The sequence below is a fragment of the Giraffa tippelskirchi genome, chromosome 13 (assembly GCF_054371585.1).
Source record: "Giraffa tippelskirchi isolate mGirTip1 chromosome 13, T2T-mGirTip1v1.2.pri, whole genome shotgun sequence".
Classification (NCBI taxonomy): domain Eukaryota; kingdom Metazoa; phylum Chordata; class Mammalia; order Artiodactyla; family Giraffidae; genus Giraffa; species Giraffa tippelskirchi.
The window spans coordinates 5,246,205-5,270,684 of NC_137287.1; the positions used below are offsets into that span (position 1 = coordinate 5,246,205).

Sequence of the window (24,480 nt, forward strand, 5' to 3'; positions counted from 1 at the left end):
CTTTTGGGCTTTGCGTCCTTTCTTTCTCAGAGCCAGAGGTCTGGCACCCAGGGGGACGGCACCAGGCCCCGGAGACTAGTCGCCCTTAGGACTCGATCCCGACTCCACCTCATTGGTGCTGTGTGACCTGGAACGAACTCACCCTCCTCGTCGTCACCCTCAGATGGGGATGGCCTGAGATGATGGGCCAAGGTGGCCCACGCTGCTCTGGCACTTGCCATGAACTTGTTGGGCACCTAGGCCAGCGATTGTCCTCAGACCGACACCTAAGCTGGAGCTCTGACCCTGGACTTACCCTCGTGCTTGCAGCTGCCCTAGCACATTCACTGTCTTTCATGTGAAGGGGACTCTTGGGGTTCCCACAGAGCCCTCTGAAGGCTGTGCACTTTGTTCTGGCTCTGCTGGGGGTCCCCAGGACCTCCTCTTCACCTGCCCCCAGGGTCTTTGTCCATATCAGCCTCGGTGATGCTGTCCTGGTCTCCTTTTGGTTTCGTCTGGAACTTCTGCCACGGGTGAGGGGTTTCCTGTGCTGGCATCCCTTTCAGCCACTGCTTATAATAAGCCCGGAAGCCATCAATCTTCTCCAAGTAGGTGTTTTTCCCTTTGTACTGTAATTGGAAAAGCATAGAGTTCAGAGGGGCTACAATGAGACTCACTGCCTGCTACCTACAGCAGACCCCAAACCGCGGCAGGTGGCTCAGGCCTCAGAGAAGCTGTTCTTGCTTCCAGTTGGTCAAAGGGAAAAGAGCAGAGAAGCTGCTCAACAGAGTACTGCCTTCCTATAAGTCTGTGCTGCTGAGCCCCTCTAGCCAGGGGTGGCACCTTAGCCCCCCAAAGCTAGACTCGCCGTGTGCCACTGCTCAGCCCCCACTGCTGAGCACCTCCTGCTTGGCACAGGCACTGCTGCCCTCCTGACTGTCATCTCTGCACTGCTGCAGGGGTCTCAGGAGAGGTGGGACAAAGAAAAACAAGACGTACCAGGTAGATACCAAGAGAGAGTTGACAGGCGTACATAGACAAAAGGACAAAGATGCGTGAAATAAACACTGCTACCACACGATGATAAATGGGTTGATTCAAAAGGTTTTAGCAATTCTGAATGTGTACCTGATAAGAGTCTAAAAGTTTGTGCAGCAAAAATCTGACAATCACAAACAGAAACAAGCTCCCCATCATGAGTGAGTGAATGTATGAGTGAATACAATAAGGTTTAGGCCTGTGGTAATTGGTGACTCTTGGTTGAACCTGAGAAGACCCCTAGTGGGTCCTCCAGGGAGGACTCTGCAATATGGAAGGATGAAAAGACACTTGCAATATGGAACCAACAAAAGCCTAGTCTATGGAGTATGTAAAGAACTGAAGAATCAATAAGACAATCAGCCAGTCAAAGAGGCCCAGCCCTGCCCTCTGCCAGGCACACTCTGTCCATGAGGCTGTCGCACTAACTCTTACTAAGCCTTCTTTTCAGTGGCACCCAGCGTCCTCCCTGCACAGCCGTCCCTGACCCCAGCCCCAAGGCTTGGTGTGTCCTGGCTGACTGGCTCCGTACCCATCAGGTCACAGAGCCTGACGCGGTGGACCTCAAAACCAGAACCCCAGAGCCTGACACCTTCAGAACAGCAAGGAGAGAAGTGGCCATTACAGAACATTCTGTCACCACCCTCCTGCCATCCCCATTCACTCAATGAACAACAGCCTGTGCTGGGCAGGGACCCGGGACCCGGGTGAGCAAGACAGACAGTCTCCCACCTCTAAGGGTGTTCACTCTCCTTATAGTGAGGGTCACACACGAGTACGTGTGAGTACAGGCCGTGAAACAGGATGAATGGGAGCCGTGCTGTAAGGAGGCAGCCAGCAGGGCCCCGCTGAGGAAGAGTCACCCGAGTTGGGACCAATGGGATGAGAAGGAAGCAGGAACGTGAAAAGCAGGGGAGCCTGCGGGGAGAACCCTGAGGCACGGAAGAAGCCGATGTTATCCAGAAGTGACCACGGGACAGGGGCTGACAGGGCACCAAGGGGAGAGTGGCCTGAGATGAGTCACGTGGACAGGGACTGGCCAGCTGTGGTCTCAGGAGTGTGGGAGTCTCCCCAAGGGAAGCCACAGACAGTTTAAAGCGAGAGGATGCCAATCCCAGGAGGTCAGCACAGGGGTCGGGTAGGGTGGGGTGGGCGTGAGGGTGACGCTGGCCAGGGAGACGATGGGCACGTCAGAGCCGGGTGCGCTCACCCGGTCAAAGCTGGGTGGGTACTGGGCTGCAAACTCCAGCTGGCGGATGACCACTTCGTTCACGGGGACTCTGTTCCGCCTCATGTCCTTCAGGATGTTGATGAGATAGGCGTAGTCCAGCTTCTTGACGGCCGCGTTGATGAGGGTGCTGTAGATGTGGGTGTTGGGGGTCATCTGGGATTCCTGGAACATTCAGCGAGAAGATGGCGGCAGTTGGGAGAGCGCGGCCTCGTGGGGCACGTCAGACTTGGGGAGCTACCCTGCTGCTCGGGCCTGCTTTGCAGACCAGCCACCAGGGGCGAGAAGGGCAGGACCTTGCAGCAACAACAGGCTGTACTCCCCACTCCACACGCCCCTCGTGGGTCCATCCCAGGCAGCTGAAGGCCCTGCCCTCTCAGCCCTGAAGAACTTGGACAGAAAGCAGAGTGTTGTTCTCAGAGATTGACGCACTCAGGCAGTAAGCCATGGGCAGGAGATGCCTCCTGGGGTTCAATGCGCACCTGTCCCCCCAAAATTCTGGCCCCTCCTGCTCCCATCACGGCCTCCATGCCCCTAGAGGGCTGGGGCCAAGAGCCATCCTCTCCCCTCAATCTCACCCCACGGCCACCACCTCAGTGATCATAACACCCCTGGCTCTCAGGGCCCATACCTGCGGCCCCTCACCACGGTCTCCTTTCTCCCAAACTGGACAAATGACCCTTCTCACTTGAAGCTCGAGACCTCACGCTCCCTGCCCTGCTCCCCGCAGCTTACCCTGAGTACAGAGGCCTGGGGGGTTCGGGAGGCCCCCACACCCCCCACCCTCACCCCCGGGGCCTGTGCGGGCAGGGCCCACTCACCCTCATGTCTGAGAGCAGCTGCAGGCCATCCCCTGGCCTGCGACACCCGATGGCCAGGCTGCAGAATGTCTGCAGGTTGGGGACAATGCCCCTCTTTGCCAGGACGGGCAGCAGGGCCTGTGGGGACAGAGGCGGCATCACTGTGAGCTATAACCCACCAGCCCAGCGAGAGCCTTCTCTGGTGAAGCCCGTGGCTGGACGCTGGAAATGCCGAGGCACGGCTCTTCTCCGAGGCCTCACGGCTCCCCCTGCTGACCACCCTGGGTGCTGGCCTTGGCCCAGCATTCGAGGCTGGGGGTCCTGCCCAGCACCTCACTGCCCGGCTCCTTGGATTCACCTGCTCTGCGAGGACACCCCGCCTTCTGGCCTGCCAGTCCCCAACAGGCCATCTCTCCTCCAGATCCTCCATATTCCTGCCCCTCCTGCTCCTCGACCGGCCACCATCCACCCTGAGCTCAGGACGTCCACGTGGATCGAGCACCAGGGGCCTTAGGGGGTGGCAGTCCCGCGGTCCAGGGCCGGAGACAAAGCCGACAACAGGATGTGCAGTGCCGGCCGAGGGAGTCCCGGGCGGGAGGAGAGGAAGAGGATGCCTGCTCAGGCCGGGGTGCTTGAGAGAAAGCGTGGAGGGCCTGAAGGCAGAGGCTGCTCTGTCATCTTTGATGCTCACGAGAGCCCAGGTCAGAGCTTCTGGCAAAAAGGGCATCACATAGAAACACGTACGAATGGACAAATTCCCATGAGGGCCTTGGTGTCCCGTGTGTGAAATGGGTAAAGCCATGGGCGGCAGAGCTTCCTGGTGTGGTCAGTAAAGACACAGATGACGCAAAACTCTCAGGACAGCATCAGGCAAAGTGAGTGTGACAATGGATGACGTCATTGAGGCTGGCAGGGGGAGGGGGCGTGGGGGCTGAAGGGTAGGGACACTCAGGAACCATCAGCCTCTCAGGCCACGTGTCCCCGTATGCTGCGTCGGTGCAAGGACTTGTTTGGGGTCCGCCCCCATCACTGGGAGCCCCCCTGGGAGGGCGGGGGGTATGGCTGGTCCACCACTCGATTCCCAGTTGTCACCCAAGCCCAGGCCTGGAACAGGGGCTCCGGGCAGTCTGCCCACCTCTGTTGGGAATGACTGACACGCCTGCAGGAGAGAGTTCAGGGAGGAAGGAGACGAGGGAGCCCTGTGCCTCCTCCCCCGAGCTGCTCACCTTTGCCCCCTCCAGGTTGCCCAGCTTGCTCTTCTTCCTCATCAGCGTGTTGAAGAAGGTCAGGTCGGCCTCCACCCCATGCGCATCCAGGACACTCAGCAGCGAGGACTCTGCGGGGCTCCCAGGCTCCACCACCTCCGCCAGCAGTGTGAGTGTTTTGATGTCGGGGCGAAGCCCGTGCTCCACCATATTGCCGAGGAAGCCCTCCAGACCCCCCATCAAGGCCAGTCTGTCGGCGGGGGTATTCACGGTCCCAAAGGAGACCACAGCCAACGGGGCCGCCCCTGGGGTCAGGAGGTTGGCCTCCAGCCCCCAGGGAGGCGGCTCTGGGGCCACAGAGGTGAGGGCCACCGTGTGGTTGGGCTCCGCCTTGGTCTCCATCCCAGACTGGGCCTGGTCGGGGGCTCTGGCCTCCTGAGGCTCCGGAGGTCCCTCAAGTGCCTGAGAAGTTTCCAGAAACAGCTGCCTCTCCAGGGCCTCTACGTGCAGCTTGACTGACACGCTGTGGTCCGCCCTGACCTGGGCTCTCTTCCTGGCCTGCCGTCCCCCGGCCGGGGGCTGGAGCAGGGCCGTCTCCTCCCTGGGCCTCAGGAGCACCGCCGAGGCCACCGCCGGGTCCCCCAGCCCGCAGTCCCGAGCTGCCCCCAACAACAGGTTGTAGCCGTGCCGGCTCGGCTGGAGCCCCAGACTCAGCATTTGCCTCCACACCTGCCGAGGAGAGGCAGACCTCAGCCCCCAGGGCCCTCTCCGTCGAGCCTTCAGCACAGCAGGCATCCGGGCAGCAACCAGTTGGCAAATGGGGCATGACTCCAGACTCTGGGCAACTGAAGACCCAGGAACCTGGGAGCCCCCGGGACCCCACACAGGCACCCTCCTCCCCTCCTACGTGTGTGTTAGTTGCTCAGTCATGTCTGACTCTTTGTGACCCCACGGACTGTAGCCCCCCAGGCTCCTCTGTCCATGGGATTCTCCAGGCAAGAATACTGGAGTGAGTAGTCATTCCCTCCTGCAGGGGATTTTTCCAACCCAGGGATCACACCCGTGTCTCTTGAATCTCCTGCGCTGGCAGGTAGATCACTAGCGCCACCTCCCCTCCTGGCTCACCCCAAACTGTGTCGCACTTCCACCCCTCTGCTTCTGCCAGCCCTTCTCCCTACTCCCCGGGGAGGAACGGCCAGAGAGACCAGGTTCTGGAAGAGTCCAGGCTGACTTAAGAGTTGGATTCAGCTGCACTTTCTGAGTGCCTGCTGTGTGCCCATCTGTAAAACTCGGGGAACAGTGTGCTCTGGGAAGGCCGAAAGATCACAAATATAAAAATACCTGGCACGGGGCAGGAGCAGGTGCTCAGGAAGCGCACCCAGAGTCATTATTTGCACCCAGCACAGGCACGTGGGGGGGAGTGAGCGGCGCAGCGGGAAACAGGAAGCAGAGCCAGGGAGACAGACCTGCAGGGCGTACCGGAAGCCGGTCTTCTTGTCCTGGATGCAGCCCATGAGCAGGTAATTGAAGGTCTCCTCTGTGACTGCGTGTCCTTTCTGGATGATTTCCTAGGGGAGGGAATGAAGAGGGCCTGCTGAGACTCTGCAGAAAAGCCTAGGCCCAGACTCAGGCCTACTGGGTCTGGCTCAGGCCCGACAGACACCCCACGGCAGGCCCAGGGCTGCGTATCCTGAGCACTGGGGCCCGAATCCGGCCTGGGGTGGCTCAGTACCAGCTGTGGAGCAGAGCTCCCCGGGGCCTGCACTCCCTCTTCCCCAGGCCTCTCTTCCTGGCTCTGCTCCTGTCACTCCTGTGCAGCCCCTCCACGAAGATCCGCCCAGGAGCCACTCTTAACCTGTGCACACGAGGCTTTGGACCTGCCCAGAGTTGGCTTCATGTCCCAGCTTCACCGCTGGCCTGCTCTGGGAGTGTGGGAAGCATTAGGCGCCCATCTCAGTTTCCTCATTGGTGAAGCGGGGGCCACAGGACTTGCCTTGTAAGATCTTTGCAATGATGCCCTGGCGAGCACCGATTCATCTTCAGCGCTATGCATCTCACCAGCGAGCGCCCTCAGCGGGACACAGCACACGGCAGCACACAGAATTCCCGCCCTCACAGGGCTGGGGCCTCTCTGTCCCACCCAGGGCTCTGACAGCAGGGACTCCTCGGTGAGCCCCAGAGGCCGACAGGGGGCCTGTCTCATCAGCGCCTGAACCTTCCCACGCGAGCAACACAGAGGGCACAGCCTCAGCCCGGCCTCACAGGCCTCACTCTGAGTGGGGAGCAGGAAGGAAGGGACGGCCCCACCTTAAACACATCCAGGCACATCCTGAGGTCTGCGCACAGGGCGGCCATCTTCAGCAGGGCGTGGTATGTTTTCAAGTTGAGCTGGAAGTTTCTGGCCTGAAGCTGCTGCCGTAGCTTCAGGGCGCTCTGCAGTGCGGAGTCCTTCCAGGGGGACTCGGCGCAGACGTTGAACAGGGCTGTGTAGGTGGCGTCTGAGGGCTCCAGGTCCCGCTTCTTCATCTGCGGAGACGGAAAAATTTGGAGGTGGCTCTGGGATCAGCTGGATGCATGGGCCATGGGGAGAGGAGGCTAGAGAGGACTCTGCTACTGCACAGAAGAGGCCTGGAGTGGGGCCTGTGCCATGGCAGAGCTGACCAGCACACAGAGCTAGGCTCTCCAAATCCCTGACTCAACTTGAGGGGTCCTGAGAGCTGGCCTCACTCCCCAGAGGCACCAAACGAGAAAGCATCCTCCCCAAGGTACTCAGCAGCCCATCCTGGGCCTGAAGTGCTCTTACGGCAGGGTCTTCCTGACGCTCCTGCCCTCTGGCCGCCCAGGCTGCCCTGACTGTTAAGATCTGTGGGATAGATCTGATCTGGGAAAGGGCAGGAGGGGTCATCAAACCCCAGCTCCAATGTTTAGTAACTGAGGGGTTGTGGGCAATTAGCTTGTCATGGGAAAAATGGGGGTGATACGGTCACACTGGAAGGTTGTTACAAAGGAGACTGTCTTGGGAGAGTGGCCCCCGGAGTGCCAGCCGGGAGCACGGCCCTGCAGCACATCTTAGGCCTCCCCAGCTCTCCTCCTGCCCGGCTGACACTGCTTAGCAAGCCCTCCCGGTGACGGAGCTTGAGAAGCTCCTGGTAGAGCCAAATGCTCGCTATTTCCCAGAGAAGGGCCTGACCCTGACCAAGGGTGGCAACCGGCTGCCACAGAGCGTACGGAGCCCCGCTCTTAGTCCGTGGTTGGGCGCAACTCCCAAGTCAGCACTCGAGACAGGTAACCTTAGACACAGCACTTCATCTCTCCAGGCTTCAGTGTCCTCACTGGAAAAACGAAGACGGTGATCCCTACTTCGAGGATGGGGGGACACTCTGTATGTGTTCACGTATTCAACAGACGCATACTAAGGACTTACTACAGGCCAGGTACTGGTCACTGGGGTTACCAGGACAGGCAAGGCCTGTCTTCACTGAGCGTACTCTCTAGAAGGGAGACACACGATAGACAAATGGGTAACCAACAACGATAATAAAGATGTGAGGGACACTCAATGAAAAGCAGCTGGAAAGGGCACCTTCGTGGTGGATAAACCATTCTGGCCCAGGTAATGTCACCTGTGATAAGACCACAAAACTGAGGCTGGAGAGGTGAAACTGTCCACCCAGGGTAATGCACTAGCAGGGAATACATTCAGGACCTACACCCAACTCTGGAGCCCAAAGCCCGTCTTCTAGGGCGCCTGGCCCCTGCCGCCCCCTGCCCCATGCTCACGTCGTTGTAGAGCCTGAAGGCCTTCTTCAGGTAGCCGGCCCGCCCGCAGCCCCCGATCAGCACAGTGTAGTTGCACTCGAGGGGCTGGAGGCGCTCCTCCTTCAGCATCTGCCTCTCAAACAGGTCCAGGGCCTCGGCCAGCTGGGGAAGGGGTCGGGGGAGGAAGGACACAAAGAAGGGGCCTCAGCAGAGGGAGGGAGATCGAGGCTAAGGGATCCTCCCTGAGCTCAAGCCCAGGCCGGCCCAGGAGCCAAACACACACCCTGGGCCTCTGTCATCAGCCTCCCGGCCCCTGTGCTCCACTGCAAGGGAACTTCATGGTGGCCAGGAAGGAAAGCCCACCAGACTCCCACCACCTATAAGCGCTCTTGGCCCCATGACCATGGGGGAACTCCCTGAGCACAGGGGCAATGCCCAGGTAAACGAAGATCTGAAGGAGGTGAGAGAAGGAGCCAGGTGGCTCTCTGAGGGGTCAGCCAGTGCAAAGGCCCTGAAGCAGGAGTGTGCTTGAGACGTGGGGGAGGTGGCTGCAGGGGAGAGAGTGAAGGAGGGGAGATGCAGGCAGACAGGGAAGGGAGGGTCTAGGCGGAGGAGAGGCCGTTTTTGCAGGCTTCATAAGCTATCATGAGGACTCTGGCTTCTCATTACAGAAAATCTCAAGTATACACAAAAGTGGTGGTGGTGGTTTAGTCGCCAAGTTGTGTCCAACTCTTGCAACCTCATGGACTAGCCCGCCAGGCTCCTCAGTCCATGGGATTTTCCAGGCAAGTATACTGGAGTGGGTTGCCATTTCTTTCTCCAGGGGATCTTCCTGACCCAGGAATTGAACCCAGGTCTCTTGCATTGTAGGCGGATTCTTTAGGTGTAATTACAATGAATATTAATGTTTGGCCAATCTTGTTTCATCAATATCCTGCACTCCTCCTTCCAACTCAATTTTTTTTTAAAGCAAATTCCAGACATTTTATCACTTCATTCACAAAAGCTTCAACATATACCTCCAAGAGATTTTTAAACCTAAGTAGAATTCATTATCAATACCTAAGAAAATGAACACCCCCACTGTCACTGAATACACCGGGAGTGCTAGAGGGAGGAGAAAGGTCACCTGCTCTCTGCTCACGGCTCCGTGTCTAAGTCCCCGGCGGGGTAAGAGGTGGAGAGAGCCTCGGGGAGACTAGTGACAAACGTCATAATAGCTGACGGGGGGTGGGAGGGGAGTGGGGGAGGTAAGGAGGAGAAGCCTAGGCCTGGGCATTCAGGGGGAGGGTTGTGAGAAGTTAGGATGGGAGACACTTTGAAGGTAGAGTTAGTGAGAGAAAAAAGACTTGGGGTGAAGGGATTTGGCCTGGACGGATGGAAAAACCGGGTTACCAATTAGTGAGATGAAGAAAGTGTAGAGAAGTTGAGGTTGGGAACAAGAATTCCAGGCCACTGAGGGTAAGTATAACGGAGATGGTGAGGAGGCAGCTGGATACACAGATGGGGAGCCCGTGGGACGGCTGGGTTGGTAACAGGATGATGACAAAGGCACCGAGGAGGGGGCACGGGAAGCCAGGGGGCTAGAGGGTCGCCTGAGGCAGCACTGGGGGGAATGAAGACAAAGAGGGGAGAGGAGCCCTGAGCATCCCACCAGGACGGCAGGGTGGCCCCTCACAAAAGACCGTGGCACCGCGGAAGTCGGAGTCAGGAGCAGCAGAGTCCAAGGGTTCCCTACCTTTCCTTCCCTGATCAGGCGTTTGCACTGAAAGAAGTACCAGTAAGGGGTGTTTCTGGGGCCCCGCCATGGTTTTGGTTCCAGCTCCCCTTCCTCATTTTCTTCAATATTCTGTTCCTTGAGCCGCAGGTTATACAGCTGGGCCGTCGATTTGTGGAACATTCTCCGAGAGGAGTATCTGTCAGAGAGCGTCCCAAAGCTCTCCTCCTCTTCTTCCTCCTGGGTGGCCGTGGGGCTGGGCTGGCCGGGGTCAGAGCTGAGGCTGCCTGCGTTCTTCTGGCTCTCCGAGCCGAGGGGCAGCTGAGAGAGAGAGCTGGAGAAGGCTGCTGGTGCTAGCCGAATCCACCCTGCGGCCCTCGGCCACACGGGTCCCTCCCTGCCTCCAGCCCACCTGGCTCTGAGAGGGTCAAAGTGGCACAGGATGGACAGTCCCACGGGGCGGGGGCTGGAGAAGAGTCGACCAAGCCTCACGAAGTCCATTTCTGGCGTTCTCCTCCGGGGCCTGGCATAGGTCTACAAAATAATGAAAGTCAGTTTCATCGTCACAAAAAGGAGAAAGAAGACAGATAAGTGGTACAAGTCCTGAGGTCAGAAAGCCTAGGTTCAGATGGCAGCTCCACCAAACCATCCTTGTGTCCCTGGGCACTCGCTGCTCTGGCCTCAGTCTCTGTGCTTGTAAACTGGAGTTACCTATAACATCACCCACACAGCACCATGGCAACGATCCAATCTCAAGATATCAGGGTGCAGGCACAGGGCGGTGAGCACCTGATAAACTACTGATCTGTACCATTCTGCACCTGGAGAGGCTCCAACAGAAACACAGTGCGAGCCTGTATGTAATTTTAAATTTTCAAGTAGCCACATTAAATAAAGGGTTTACACACATTAATCAAAAAGCAGAGAATTGTAATTACTATAGAGTCTTCTTTTCCAAGCATTAAGTAACAAGGTCCTAGCGATCTGATGAAGCAGCGATGACTGTAAATGAGTTTGTAGGAGTTGTGGATACTCTTATCTCCATCATTTACTATCATTTTCCTATTTGCAATCACGACTTCGTTTTGGGCACAGACAACGTCAGGTGAGGAAAGACTTGCTAAGTTTCACTTATGACGATAAAGGTGTAATTTTTTCCTCCCCGGGTTCTTCCACCCGCCCAGGGTTAATAATCCCTGAATGCGAGACCCGCTGCCGCGATCCTCCCCCCGGGGGGCCCACCCCTCCCCAGACTCTCCCGGGGAACCTCAGGCCGATCTGAGCCTTCTCTACACCGGTCTCCTCAGCAGACGCCTCCACCTCCGACCCTTGCAGCGATCCTCGCAGCCCCCCTGGCCCGCCTTCGCCTGGCCCCCGGGGTCCTTAGAGGGTCAAACGAGAAACTCACTCTAGGAATCCGGCCCAGTGAACACGCCCGCACCTCGGCCCCGGAGTCCGCGCCACTCCGCCCGGCCTCGCGTCACGGCCAGGCCCGACGCCGCCACGCCGCGTCCCCGGCTCCGCGTCCCCAACGAGCTCTCCCAGGTTCGCCCCGGGCGATCTCGCGCAGGCGCAGTCCGCGTCGCGAACTCGGCGTGGTTTCAGGTCGCGCATGGAGGTGGGACCATTCGGCGAGCGGCTAGTCGAGCCTAGCGGAGCGGCCCGCACTCTGCGCTCCATTGGCCGGGCCTGAACAGGCGAAAAGGGCTGGCGCGGGCTCCAGGAGCTCCCGGCATCCCTTGGGCGGCGGCGGCGGCGGCTGCAGCGGCTGCGAGGCGAGGCGAGGCGAGGCTGCGGGGCGGCGTGTGCGGCTGAGCCGGCGGCGGGTAGAGGTGTGAGGGCAGCCGGGGACCTGAGCGGAAGCCGGGCCGGTGTGGCCGCCGCCGCCACCATGCAGGAAATCATCGCCAGCGTGGACCACATCAAGTTCGACTTGGAGATCGCCGTGGAGCAGCAGCTCGGGGCGCAGCCGCTGCCCTTCCCCGGCATGGACAGTGAGCGCGGGGTCGGGGCGGGCGGGCGAGGGGCGCGACCCACTCAGCCCCGGGACCTCCCTCCTCTGGTTCCCGGACGCCTTCTTCCTCCGCCCGGGAGCTCCTCCCCCTCGGTCCTGGGACTCCTTTCCCCCCGATCCTGGGACACCTCCCCCTCCGTTATTTGGACTAGGGAGCCCCCGTTCCCGGGGGCTGTTCTAACGCAGGCTTCAGAAAGGCAGGGAGACGTCGGGCAGTTCGAATAACTCTTGAATGAAGGCGGGTATCCTGGGTTGGAAATCCTGCCCCCACTGGTACACAGTCCCCAGCTACAGAAACGTACTAAGATATCCCTTTTCCCCACCTCCAAGCCCCACCTTGAGCGCCCTCTTCTTGCTTTCGTGAAAACTGGGCCGTTGGAGGGGTCTTGCTGAGGGAAGGACCCACCTCCCCCTCTCTGTACTAGACCCCCCAAAAGACTCTCAAGCTCCATTTTTCTCCTAGGACTCGCGCTCCTGGGAGCCCATCCCTCAGTGTTTCTCTGGACCCCACCTCTGGGTCATTCATCCACCCAGGCAGCTACTTAAGTTCCCTTCAGTTCACTCTCCCCCATCACATGGTGGCTCCTGAGTTCCCCCGCCCCATCCCCCAACTCAGGTGGGATGTCTAGCACTTTACTTCTGTTTATTTACTTTGGTCACCCCACCCGGCTTGCTGGGATCTTGGTCCCCCCACCAGGGATTGAGCCCCTGCCATGGCAGTGAAAGCGGGGAGTCCTAACCACGGGACCACCAGGGAATTCCTTGAGACGTCTAGCACTTGAAAGGAAAGGAGCAGTTTCCTTTCTTCTTTCCAGACATACTTGTAATCTAATGCTATAACATTACATCTCAGAGGGCTCTTAGAGATCATGGAGTTCAAGCCACAGATGGGCTAACTGAGGCCTGGGTGGGGGAAAGGACTTGCCAAAGACCACTGAGCTCCAGGTGGAGCCAGGTGAGCTCACCAGGGCTCTTGACCTTTCCATCTGCAGTTCCCAGGCTGTCTCCCATAACTGCCAGAGGACATGGGCCACAGCCCCCCGTTCTCCCGCCTGTCCCTGGGCTGGGCGAGTCTCCCTGCAGCCTCATTCCCCTCAAGAGGCCACACTTCTCATGTACACATGAGCTCTGAGGTGTCACTCTCACACTGACACTTTCATGTGAGATAATGCTCACACCCTAGAGACATAATCCAAACAGCCTTACTTTACACCATCTCCACTGTACACGGCTTATAAACTGCTGTTCACGTTCAGATACTCTTAAACCTACTCATCCACGCACGTGATCACTTCGTGCTTGTACATTTCACTCATGTGGCCTTTTCCTGGGCCGATGGCACCAGCTGGAGACCATGGAGCCCTCCTCCATGCAGGGCAGCTCTTTCCCTCCCTCCCCGCTCCAGCCTGGAAGCAGATACTTGACTCTGTGAGGGCTGGTGCAGAGGTGAGAACAACCTGTTCTTAGAGAGGGTCCAGGACACACCTGGCCACAGGTACTGCCTCCGACTTGGTAAGCGGCCTCAGCTCTCATGCCGCCTGCCCAGGATCACGGTCAGTGTGTTAGAGTCCAGGGAGGCCACGGCCTTTCCTCTATCATCCCAACACCTCATTCTGTCTTTTTTTTTTTTTTTTTAAATATTATCTAGCTGTGTCGGGTCTAGTTGTGGCAAACGGAGTCTTCATTGTGGCTCTCACTCTCCAGAGCACAGGCCTAGTTGCTCTGGGGCATGTGGGACCTTAGTTTCCTGACCAGGGATCGAACCTTTGTCCCCTGTATTGCAAGGTGGTGGATTCTTAACCACTGGACCACCAGGGAAGTCCCCATTCCCATCCTAATGCAGAGCAGACATGTCAGTTCTGTCCTGAAGGCAAACTCCTTTATCCTGTCTGCCTAAAACCTGACCCCCAGGACAGTGGACTTTAAGGAATGAAACATACTTAACCTCTGTAAAGGATGAAGACCCAGAAATACTCTTAAATGGCACTTTTCTAATGTGTTAATAAGACTTCTCAGACTGTTTTGAAATGCAAACAAGTGACACCCTGTGACTCCTGCTATTGAAACCTTAAATCTGTCCCAGCAAAATCTGCCTGCTTCCAAGAAGCCAACGAGTCTCTTGCAAGTTAGCAAGCAGAGGCATGTAAGTGGTTTTCAGAGATGGTGTCGGTGGGTTTCCTAAAATGCCTGCTGATGGAGAAAACTGACAAGCCACAGACGGTTTGTTCTGGTGGCCATGGCAGGTGAATTCTTGGGCTCCTTGGAACAGCCCTGGACCCCATTGGCTTCTCAGCGCTCAGCTTTTATTCTCCTGCTCCCCTCATCTGAACCAGCTGCATCTGTGGGAGCGGAAGTCCGTGCGCCTTTAATTATTGCATGTTGGCGTTGCATACCAAAAGCAGTCCTGCTCCGGTGTCTTCAGTGACGCTCTTCCCTCCATAATAGTGTCTCCAAGGCACCCGCCTCTTCTCTGGGGCAGGTTCCTCCTGAGAGTCCCCACTGGCTTGTTCTTCCCAGGAGATCATTCCATCCCTCTTCCCTCAGGTTAAAGAGCCCCTGAATCAGCCCTCTGGAAGGTCTGGGCAAGGAGTAATAAATCTCTGACCTTGTGCTCCGTCCTTCCTTCTCCCACTCACTTCTGACTCCTGGAAAGCATCTTGCTTATAGGAGGTCCTGGATGTTACAGTGGGGAGCTTTTTTCCTTGCTTGATCGGGTTTCTGTTTCCTGTACCTTGACTCCTCCATGGGTTAAAGGCCAGAAGGGTCCCCAGCCCCGTGTTCAGATGTCACAGGTAGCAGTCACATCTTGCCTGTTTGACACCTCTCATTCTTTCTCCAGAGTCAGGGGCTGCTGTCTGCGAATTCTTTTTGAAAGCTGCCTGTGGCAAAGGTAAGAGACCCTGGCTCCCTGCATCCCCCCGAGGTGCCCTCCACCACCCTGTCCCTGGGCAGACCCACAGGCTCTCAGGTCCCTGGTTCGCCCTGCTTCCTGCAGACTCACGGTGTCCCTAGGTGTGTTTCCCCATCCCCAGTCTTCTACTGCTCCTGCAAATGTTGACGTGTCTTTATAGCACCAGAACTCTTCTTTAAATTAAGAAAAATGCCCCCCCTTCCTCCCAGCTCCCTTAGGCTTTTTAAGTTTCCGTCTTACAGAAATATCTGTGATACCTCGATTGAATGTTTTAGATTTTCCCAGGACACGTTACAATAAAATCCACAACTATCAAAACCTGAAGCGTGTGCTCACGGGCAGCCTGAAATCACACCTCCTTCTGCTGAGGCAGCCACCACGTTCCAGACACGCGGCTCGCGGGGGCACCCGGGTCCTCACACCTGTCTTCCCCGGCAGGGGGCATGTGCCCGTTCCGCCACATCAGTGGTGAGAAGACGGTGGTGTGCAAACACTGGCTGCGGGGACTGTGCAAGAAGGGGGACCAGTGCGAGTTCCTGCACGAGTACGACATGACCAAGATGCCCGAGTGCTACTTCTACTCCAAGTTCGGTGAGGCGTGTGGCTGGCTCCCCCGGGGTGGGGGTGGGGAGCCCCCCCGGAGGCTCCACAAGCAGGAGACTCGGGGCGTGAGCAGTTGCTCCGGCGCCCGCGGTGCCTGCCGACCTCAGCGGGCCCTTTAGTTGTGGGAACTTAGGGTTGTTCTCTCATGACCCCCGTGTCTCTGTAGCGCTTCTGTTTTCTGAGCACTTGCAGGTACTTTGGGAGGTTGAGGCAGATCTGGGTCTCACGGTGGGCACAGGAGCAGGGCAGCTGGCTGGGGGCCTTGTTTCTGCCCCAGTCAACCTTCTCCCTTAGTCAGCCATTGCTGCCGGAGTGGTGACTTCTCTCTAGAAGTGTGATCCCAAGTAGGAGCTGGTCTGTCCTCAGTTCAGTTCAGTTGCTCAGTCGGGTCTGACTCTTTGCGACCCCATGGACTGCATGCAGCACTCCAGGCCTCCCTGTCCATCACCAACTCCCGGAGTTTACCCAAACTCATGTCCATTGAGTCGGTGATGCCATCCAACCATCTCATCCTCTGTCGTCCCCTTCTCCTCTCGCCTTCAATCTTTCTCAGCATCAGGGTCTTTTTAAATGAGTCAGCTCTTCACATCAGGGGACCAAAGTATTGGAGTTTCAGCTTCAACATCAGTCCTTCCAATGAACACTCAGGACTGATCTCCTTAAAATACTCCTTAAGAACAGCCAGTGCGGGGCGCTGTCTTCTGGTGGCAGGAAGCCCTCCTCTTTTCCTGGGAAATGGAGATTGCCTCTGTCTCTGCTCAAAGGACACGTGGCCTCCGCTGAGCTGAGTGAACTGTGTGGAGAAGCCGGGGCGGTAGGGCTGGCACGGGGCTCGGTGGAGCTGACGTGCTCCCCAGTGGAACTAGACTCCCCAGCTCTGCCCTGGGTTAGGCTGCCCAGGAAGAAGCCCTGTTGGTCGGGATGAGGCTGGGCTCTGGCCCCGGAACTGCTGGCCTCAGGCAGGGGGCTGGAAGCCTGCTGTGTGCTGTTGTCCAAGGAGACCTTAAATCTTTCAGCAGCCCGACAGGTATGCCTGCTGGCTTGTTAATGATAGTTGTAGCTTTTTTTGTAGAGGCAATATAAGCTGGTTTGATCCCTGGGTGGGGAAGATCCCTTGGAGAAGGAAATGGCAACCCACTCCAGTATTCTTGCCTGGGAAATCCCATGGACAGAGGAGCCTGGCGGGCTCCAGTCCACAGGGTCGCAGAGAGTCGGACACGACTGAGGGACTAAAGGACGAGCAGAGGGCCCCGGCTGTGAGTCCCCAGAGCTTCCCTCCTGTTATGCTGAGAGGCGGTCCTCAGACCTTCTCCCTGTCCCAACATGAAGAACGTATGGGAGCAGCCCGGTAATTTCCTGCTGGTCTCGGCTGGCGCGTTTGCACATCTGGACCCCCCACGATGCTCAGGACACCCCCTCTGGGTGAGGGGTGGAGCCGGGGGCTGTTTGGCGAGTTTGACGAGGTGTACCCTGTGCCCGCCTCTATCAGTGTCCTTGACCCTCAAGGCAGCACAGACTGGGGGAGGGACCGTCCCAGCCCAGGTATAGGCCAGGAGACTGAGGCTCCAAGACACACTGCCCTGGGTCTCAGGGCTTGCTGGGCCAGGACAGGGGACCAAAACCCCCGGCCTTCCCTGCTATCCTGTGGCCCCAGCCTCCAGAGAAGTGGGGGTGGGTCTGGGTCCAGCTCCCCCAGGTGGACGCTTGTCTGGTTCCCGCAGGGGAGTGCAGCAACAAGGAGTGCCCCTTCCTGCACATCGACCCCGAGTCCAAGATCAAGGACTGCCCGTGGTACGACCGCGGTTTCTGCAAGCACGGTAGGTGTGGGGCGGTGGGGCCCCCGGCCAGAGGCCCGTCCTCCCTCCCTCTGCCCACATCCCGCCTGTTCCTACAAAACATCGTGTTAGGCATTTGTGGGCTGCTTAGGCTTTGTCACACCCTCAAGTCCCTCCCCAGACCAGGTGCCCCTGAATCGCATCCTCACCTGGATTTGTGACCAGGAGACTAGTGTTTGAGAGGCTGTGTGTCCTGCCCGCCGGCGCTGCTGAACACGAGGCAGAGCCAGCATCTGAAGCCCTGTTCTTGCACTCTGACCCCTGGTGGCGGTGTGGGCAGGGCTCTGACTGGCAGAGGGGCACGAGGGTGTCCCCTGAAGAGGGGACAGTCTGAGTGGCCCTGTGCTGGCTCCGCAGGCCCCCTGTGCAGGCACCGGCACACGCGGAGGGTCATCTGTGTCAATTACCTCGTGGGATTCTGCCCGGAGGGGCCCTCGTGTAAATTCATGCAGTGAGTACCAGGCCCCGTGCCCCCGCGTCTCTCCTGGGCCCACCTGGGCTTTGATCACTGGGCAGTGTCATCACCGGGTCTGGGGAGGGGCCACCACTGCTTCTGAGCCCGGAGGTGGCTCTGCCTAAACCAGGGTTTGATCTTTACTGGGTCACAGTCCATCTTGGCCTCAGATAAAAACTCTGGTCCCCGTACTCCAGAAAAACTCAGACACACATGACCTCAAGCTACGAAGCTGTGTCCTCAAGGAAGGGAACTTCAGTCTCAGGCAGGGCCTCCTGCATGATGGCACTGAACTTGGGCTTCCCTGTGCACCGGTTCATAGACCCTCACATGTGAAAGAAGGTCCCCCTTTCACACATGGGAACGCTGAGGCTCTGAGCCCCGCCACTGGCCAGGGGCAGGTGGGGACAGGTGGGGGCACTTGGTCTAGAGCCCAGTCCCCCTGCCAGCAGGGCCCAGCGCCCCTCCCCTGGGCCTCAGTGCCCATCTGTCACTTTGGGTGGTTGTGGGTGGTGGCACTGGGACCCAGAGTAGTGTCAGCCCACCCCCACCCCTCGCTGCCTCTGTCCACACTGCTGACATGGCAGCCGTGTCCTGCTCACTGCCACGTGGTGGGCAGGTGGCTGGTGCTGCTGACTTGGTCCCTATCCCGAGATGCAAGCCTGGGAGCCTACAGGTGGCCCAGGGGTTCCTCTGTGTGGGCAGGGGGTGGGGGGGGGCATGTCCATCAGGACTCTGTGGGCAGAGGTCTAACAGCGTCCCTGCAGCGAAGGGTGTATGCCAGGAGGGCCTCTGTGCCCTCCAGCTATGTTTCCTTGCCCTCTCTCAGCACCGATCGCTGGGGCTCACAGCTAGGTGTGGGCAGAGCTGGGTCTGAGTCCAGACACCTCAGATCCGTCCCGAGGCCCGGCAGAGCTGAGTGCCAGCCCCCTCCCTACATCCAGGTGGCTCGTGTGGCCCTGGGCTTGGCAAGGCGCCGGCTGGGATTTTCCTGGGGCCAGAACTTGGGAGCCCTGCACGCCTAGCTCCTCTCTCACCTCCTCTTCTCCTCTTATGACCAGCCCTCGATTTGAACTGCCGATGGGAACCACCGAGCAGCCCCCGCTGCCACAGCAGATGCAGCCACCCACGAAGGTACCGTGCCCCAGGCCCGTGGTGCTGCGGGGCCTGGCAGTGCCCCGGCCACAGCGCACTCAGTGCCCGCTTCGGCGCGGGGTCTGCCTGAGACCCGGCGGGAGACCGTGAGAGGAGGGTGGGGCAGGGGCGGGGGCTGGGGCGGAGGGGAGTCACCCAGCAGAAACGCCAAGGGGGCAGAGCATCCGGCACCTTGTCGAGGTGGAGGGCTGCCTCCTGCAGCCAGTCGCCTGCCGGGCTCCTCTTCTCATCTTGCCTGCGGGCCTGGAGGCAGCCTGGGTGCCCCATGTGTGCTGCACTGGCTGCAGACCCTCCTCTCCACAACCGGACTCGCCCCAGGGGCCCAGCGGGGCGGGAGCAGACCTGGGAGCAGAAGCGAGGCCGCCTGGTTCTCTGGCCAGGCCTGACCATGGGAAGGAATGCTGGGCACAGAGGCTGAGGGACCAGCTCCTAGGCGAGGGGGCCCCACACCCACCCCACAGTGGGCCATTCCCCTCGAGCATAAGGAGAAGGAACTGCTGTAAATGCATGGGAATCTGCAGCAGTGCCCCCCAAACCAAGGGCACTTTGGGTTTGGTTACAGGCGGTGGGCGGGTGTCCCCGGCAGGGTCTCAGCAGGCTGATGAGCTGCCCGCCGGTCGTGAAGCCTCACCTCTCACCTGCCTGGACTCTGAGCCCGCTGTCGGGGCCCTCCGTCTGTGCTGGAGGTCGAGCAGCTGGGAGGGGACACAGCCACCCTCACCACCCTGACCCCCACCCTCCCGAGGGTGTGGGATAAACCAAGAGAACTCCTGTCAGCAGAGCTGGGCATTCCCAGTTCCCAGCTCAGGGCTCCTGCACTGATGGGCCCAGAGGCAAGGTCCCACCGGGTTGGGCAGTGGCCATGCGGTCCAGGCCCCGCCGAGGTGCCCCGTCCCCCTTGCTCCCTAGCAGAGGGCCCTCTCAGCCCCTAGACCGCAGGTCAGTGTGTCAGCCTCCGACTCTTTTCTGTGACTGTTGCCCGCTGTGTAGGCTCTAAACAGCTGGCTGAACCAAGCGTTCATCCTGACCTGAAGCTAGAACCTCACAAACAAAAGTAAGGCCTGCTCATGCCCTCGCCCTGCCGCCCCAGAGACCGCCCGTCTCTTTGGTGTTCTGTTCTCCACGTTTATTTTCCGTTTTTGTGTGTCTGCATGGTGCTTTTCGGGCAGCGGCTCCTGCCATCATCACCAGACGTTTCTTTTTCACCTGCTCTCCCGAGTGGGCCGCCACGGAAGCCCTTCTGTCACGGTCATGCGGGAGAAAGCCCGCCCTCTTTTTTCCTCTCCCCGTTGGTAGTCTGCCTGCACGTGTTTTCCGCAGTAAAACCGTGTTGTGTAACTCTTTCCAGCAAAGTAACAATCCGCCATTACAAAGGTCGTCCTCCTTGATCCAGTTAACGAGTCAGAACTCTTCTCCCAACCAGCAGAGAACCCCGCAGGTCATTGGGGTCATGCAGAGTCAAAACAGCAGCGCAGGCAACCGAGGACCCCGGCCGCTGGAGCAGGTCACCTGCTACAAGGTGAGTCCCGGGGCTGGCGGGGGCATCTTTCACGAAAGTCCATGGCCATTCCCTCCTTCCCCAGAGAGTTAGCTCATGTTGAAGAATGAAGACATCTTTGTTTTTGCTAATTGGAAGAGAAAAACGGGGCCACTCCGGTGAGCTAGACCATGCCACTTCCACAACACACTAAGGCCAGGTTAACGACTAAACACCTGCTGTTGAATGAACTGACTGCGCATGCAAGAAAGGGATGGGAGTCTTCCAGAGGCCAGGAACAGTGAGCCCTGAACCTCTGGGGGGGAAGGCGGGGTCCTCATACCCCACGCGGCGCACCCGAGGGAGAGGGACAAAGCTTTAGATCTGCATGGTGAGGAATCAGATTAGGACACACATGCACACAAAATGGGATGCTCAGGGAGGGGTCACTTTTAAAAAGAACTTACTAGAAAACTGGTCTCACTCTTGGCTCTGGATGCAAAGCGGGGGAGGCAAGTCCTTTCAGAGTTGGTCGTCACTGGTGGGCAAGCCCTTCTTCCTTGAGTTTGAGCCTTGGTGAGGGCTGAAAAGCCACAGGCTGAGTTTTCTAATGTAAAACAGCTTCGAGATATTCATTCTCAACCCAGCCCACACAGAATTCCCACAATGAGGTTTCCCCAGAAGACAGCTTGTAATTAAAAACTGCAGAAGGGAACAAGCACCGGCGAGTGAGTAAGCAGAAACAACCATCAGAACTAGGTTCACAGAGGTTTCAGATTTGGGGGGAGTAGATGGAATACAGAATGAGTACACGTTTCTTGTGAAGACTTCTAGAGGATGCAGAAGTGTTGGGGGTACACAGTGGGTGCTGTCCTTTATCCCCACCTCTCCTGAGGAAGCCACTGTGCTTGGCCATTTGCCCGCCACGCTTTGTTTTCTGCGCTCTCTACACTCACAGCTCCTACAGGGGCTCCACTCGGAGACGCGCTCGTCTAAACTTACTCACACAAGCACAAAGACAAGACGAATTTTAATACAAATAGGGCCCTCGGGTGTACAGTGTCCTCAGATCCCTTTTACCTTATATTCTGAGTCTGTGTCGGGATGAGTTACTCCAGTGTATTTTAGTGGCTGCGTAATTTTACCAGTTCTTTGTTGGTAATTATAGTTTTTGCTGCTTAAAACAGCACTGAACCTGACAGACGTTGGTGAGCTTGTCTGGTGTCTGGAGCATCCACAAGTAGAAGGGCCAAGTCAAAAACTATATGCTTATATTGTTCCTATAACTTGCCTTCAGGAAGGGCTGAACCACTATGGCCGTCAGACACTCACTGAGCACCTTCTCTGTGGAGAAAACCCTCTGCCGTCGTCGCTCCTTCCCAGGAGGCGTCTGTGTTCTGAGGGAGGGGAAGGCAGGTGCCCAGACACCAAAGTTAGGAGTGCCCACGTGTGTAGGGAAGGCCTCACAAATGTATGAGCCTGAGCCCTGACCAGTGAGGAGAGTATGGAAAGGGGGCTGTGGAAGCAGGTTGGGGGGGCGGTGTCAGATGGTTTCTGACCAGGCAGTTCTCAGGTACAGTGAGGAGACGCTGGTGTCCTGGGTCAGCCGTGCTGTTGCCTCGCCCCTCCAGGACTCATCAGCAGGGCCTCTGAAGAGCCAGCTTCCTTAGAAAGACGGGGCTAGGGGACGAACCTCACCACCCCTTCCTGCCACGGGCACAGTTGATATTAAAGCCACCTCGGGAATCCTGGAGGCCAGTAGACATGCCAGGTGCTGTAAGCGGAGGCGCGCGGTCCCTCCCTCTGGTTACGATGTCTACCAAAGGCCCAGCTGGCACCTATACAGGCCACTCGTGCACACGACTTACACCTGCAGATCAGACAGGCTTGAGAACGCGGGGACTGTTGGGTCAGGGGTTAGAACAGGCCAAAGCCCCGAGTTCCAGACTGAGGAAGCGAGGACTGGGGGGGCGCTAGGGGGCTGGTGTAGGGTGGGTGCCCCTGTCTCCCGACCCCTTGTTCAATGGTTGAGGCTGCCTTTTCCTTCCTTATAATCCCCTTCTGCTGAGTAACAAGAATGGATGAAGACAAACTAAGAAAAGGGTCTGGATCATCAGCAGGGACAAGAAGCCAGGGTCAGTGCTAGATTTTTGAGGAGATTCTACCAGATCTGTTGACCCAAGTCTAATCAGTTTTCCCCTCTCTCTGATCCCGTGACCAAAGCTGGCCCAGGGGTAGCTTAGATAAGTATGCAGGAGCCAGGAGGGAGAGCCCTTTGGGTGCAGCCCACCCGCTGTCCACGCAGTGAGTCCCTGAGTTGGGGAGGAGCCTGGGGCTTCTCCCGCGTTGCCGCCTCCCTGTCCCCAGGGAGGGCCTCAGAGGTAAGTGACTGGCCAGGTGCAGAGGGGCTCGGTCCCTGGCCAGGCGGGGTGCTCTGGTGCCGTGGGCTTTTCTTCTGAACCCGAACACCGGAGGCTGCCGTGGCCACGTGCTTTCTTCTGCCTGCCGAGTTAGTTGCTGCCTGTGGTTCCTGGGCCACTTGACCTTCTGGAACTCCCTTTCCACCTGAATGAGTCTGTATACCCCAGAATTTCAGTGTCCCTGTCCCCAGCCTGGTACTTGGTGGGGCGCTGCCTCAGTTGAGAACTGCATCTGAAACGCTGTTTTCTGTTTGTTCCCTCCCTCCCTCCCTGCTGTTCCCAGTGTGGTGAAAAAGGACACTACGCCAACAGATGCACCAAAGGGCACTTGGCCTTTCTCAGCGGACAGTGACAGCAGCTGGAGCCGGCTCAGAGCAGCCTGGGGGGCCTCGTGCTGGGGGCTGCTCTGGGCCATTCCTTAGAGTGTGCGATTAACTGTTTAATGCCAGCGTTGGTGTAGCTCTGGCTGGAGCCGGCAGGCAGGCACGCTGGGTTTTATTCTTAGGGACTACATCTTGTCAGTATCCCTATCATTTTGCTGTAATCTCTTTTAAAAGGAGGACATGTGTTCCAGTCTGGCCCCTCAGGTTGGCATCATGTCTGTCGAGGTATCAAGGCCTCCTGTCTGGGACTCTGCACACCACTCTCAGGAGGGAGGAAGCTGTAGGAAAGGGCTTGTGCTTATAGCAGTTCTGTATAGAGGGCAGCCCTTCCCCTCGGGCCTCCTTAAACACCAGGGGCTGGTGGATCATTTAAAGCTGCAGCCAGGTCATGCCTGCCTCCTCCATGCCCTGCTGAATCAGAGGCTGTATCTGTTGGTGTGATGTGAACGAGGCGGCCCTTCAGGGCAAGCTCAAGTGTGCTTGTTGCCTCAGCCGGGTCCTGCTCCCTGGTGGCCATGGCTGAGGAAGAGTGCAGGGCCAAGGCTATCAAGTGTGATGGCCTTTTTCCTCTGGGTGTATCTTCACGGGGCACCTGCCTGATGGTGTTTAAGGTATACCTTAAGCTGGAGCTGCCGACCGCCTTTCCACAGATAGACAGTCCATCTGTGCACCTACCTCCCGCGCCATCAAGCGTCTGTACTGTCAGACACCTTGGGCCCAGAGGAGAGGCCCCTGCCTCTGAGCCTGGAAATGTGAAACTGGCACCTGCAACCTGCGGGGCAAATGGGCCTATTGAGTTCAATTACAGGAACCATTTTTATGAAGTTGATTAAAGCTTGTTTTGTAAGCTGTGTCTCATTACTTCAGGGACTCCATGACAAGGAGAGGGTTCTTGCTGCTGGCTGCATAAGCTGCCTGCCACAAAGCCTTGACGTTGGTGCTCCCTTTTCCCCTTTTAGTGAATGTAATCTCACGACAGGAAGTGATGATGAGGTGTCAGGGTCGTATACTGGAAGCCTGGTCATGGAGACAGTCACCTGGCAGATGCCCCTCATCTCAGATGTGGGAGACTGGTTTTTTCAATTTCAGATCTTGCAGGAGGTAATCAGCCACAGCATCTCACCACTGATCCTCCACGCGTGTATATGCTCACCACACACCCCTTAGTAAGAAACTGATTCTGACCTTGATGTCACTTAACCTCTGGTGAAGTGTAAGGAAGAGGCTGCTGGACACAGAGCAGCCTGAGCTCTTGTCGGGACTTCTGCTTTCCCTTGCCACCTGTGTCATCCCGCTGGCCTTCCTGCAAGTGAGGCTTACTTACCAGGACCAGACGAGCCAATAGCCCAGGATGGTACAGAAAGACGGGGGAGGGGAGGACATTCTTAGGAATTAGGGATCTGCCTTATACTCTGAGTGTGTCAGCTGACAAAAGACCAAAAGTGAGGCACAGAGAAGCAAAACACCTTAGCACTGTTGGCAGGGCACTAGGTGACCTCCAG

At 57.9% G+C, this 24,480-nt stretch overlaps 2 protein-coding genes across 14 annotated transcripts; one reads left to right on the forward strand and one right to left on the reverse strand.

The window, feature by feature from the left end:
* Position 1: 1 nt before the first annotated feature.
* Positions 2 to 11,290, reverse strand: PTCD1 (pentatricopeptide repeat domain 1). Of its 4 annotated transcripts, XM_081555791.1 has the most exons (10): positions 11,135 to 11,290; positions 10,139 to 10,260; positions 9,748 to 10,060; positions 8,031 to 8,171; positions 6,558 to 6,776; positions 5,717 to 5,818; positions 4,272 to 4,979; positions 3,067 to 3,183; positions 2,228 to 2,410; positions 2 to 608 (listed from the first exon to the last, which is right to left on the reverse strand). In XM_081555791.1, exons 2-10 carry the CDS (start codon positions 10,225 to 10,227, stop codon positions 426 to 428), a joined length of 2,055 nt encoding a protein of 684 aa, XP_081411917.1. In that variant the 5' UTR covers positions 10,228 to 10,260; positions 11,135 to 11,290; the 3' UTR covers positions 2 to 425. The 4 variants fall into 4 exon arrangements, 3 of the variants coding, with proteins under 3 accessions (XP_081411917.1, XP_081411916.1, XP_081411918.1); XR_014072853.1 differs by having other exon boundaries at positions 2,228 to 2,482; positions 3,035 to 3,183; positions 9,748 to 10,260; XM_081555790.1 differs by having other exon boundaries at positions 9,748 to 10,260.
* A 167-nt stretch (positions 11,291 to 11,457) lies between these two features.
* On the forward strand, positions 11,458 to 23,825 carry CPSF4 (cleavage and polyadenylation specific factor 4). Of its 10 annotated transcripts, none has more exons than XM_081555922.1 (8): positions 11,458 to 11,720; positions 14,580 to 14,630; positions 15,090 to 15,242; positions 16,976 to 17,071; positions 17,447 to 17,540; positions 18,605 to 18,677; positions 20,047 to 20,217; positions 22,879 to 23,825. In XM_081555922.1, exons 1-8 carry the CDS (start codon positions 11,618 to 11,620, stop codon positions 22,945 to 22,947), a joined length of 810 nt encoding a protein of 269 aa, XP_081412048.1. In that variant the 5' UTR covers positions 11,458 to 11,617; the 3' UTR covers positions 22,948 to 23,825. The 10 variants fall into 10 exon arrangements, with proteins under 10 accessions (XP_081412048.1, XP_081412050.1, XP_081412052.1 ...); XM_081555924.1 differs by having other exon boundaries at positions 20,092 to 20,217; XM_081555926.1 differs by having other exon boundaries at positions 20,122 to 20,217.
* The last annotated feature ends 655 nt before the right edge of the window (positions 23,826 to 24,480 follow it).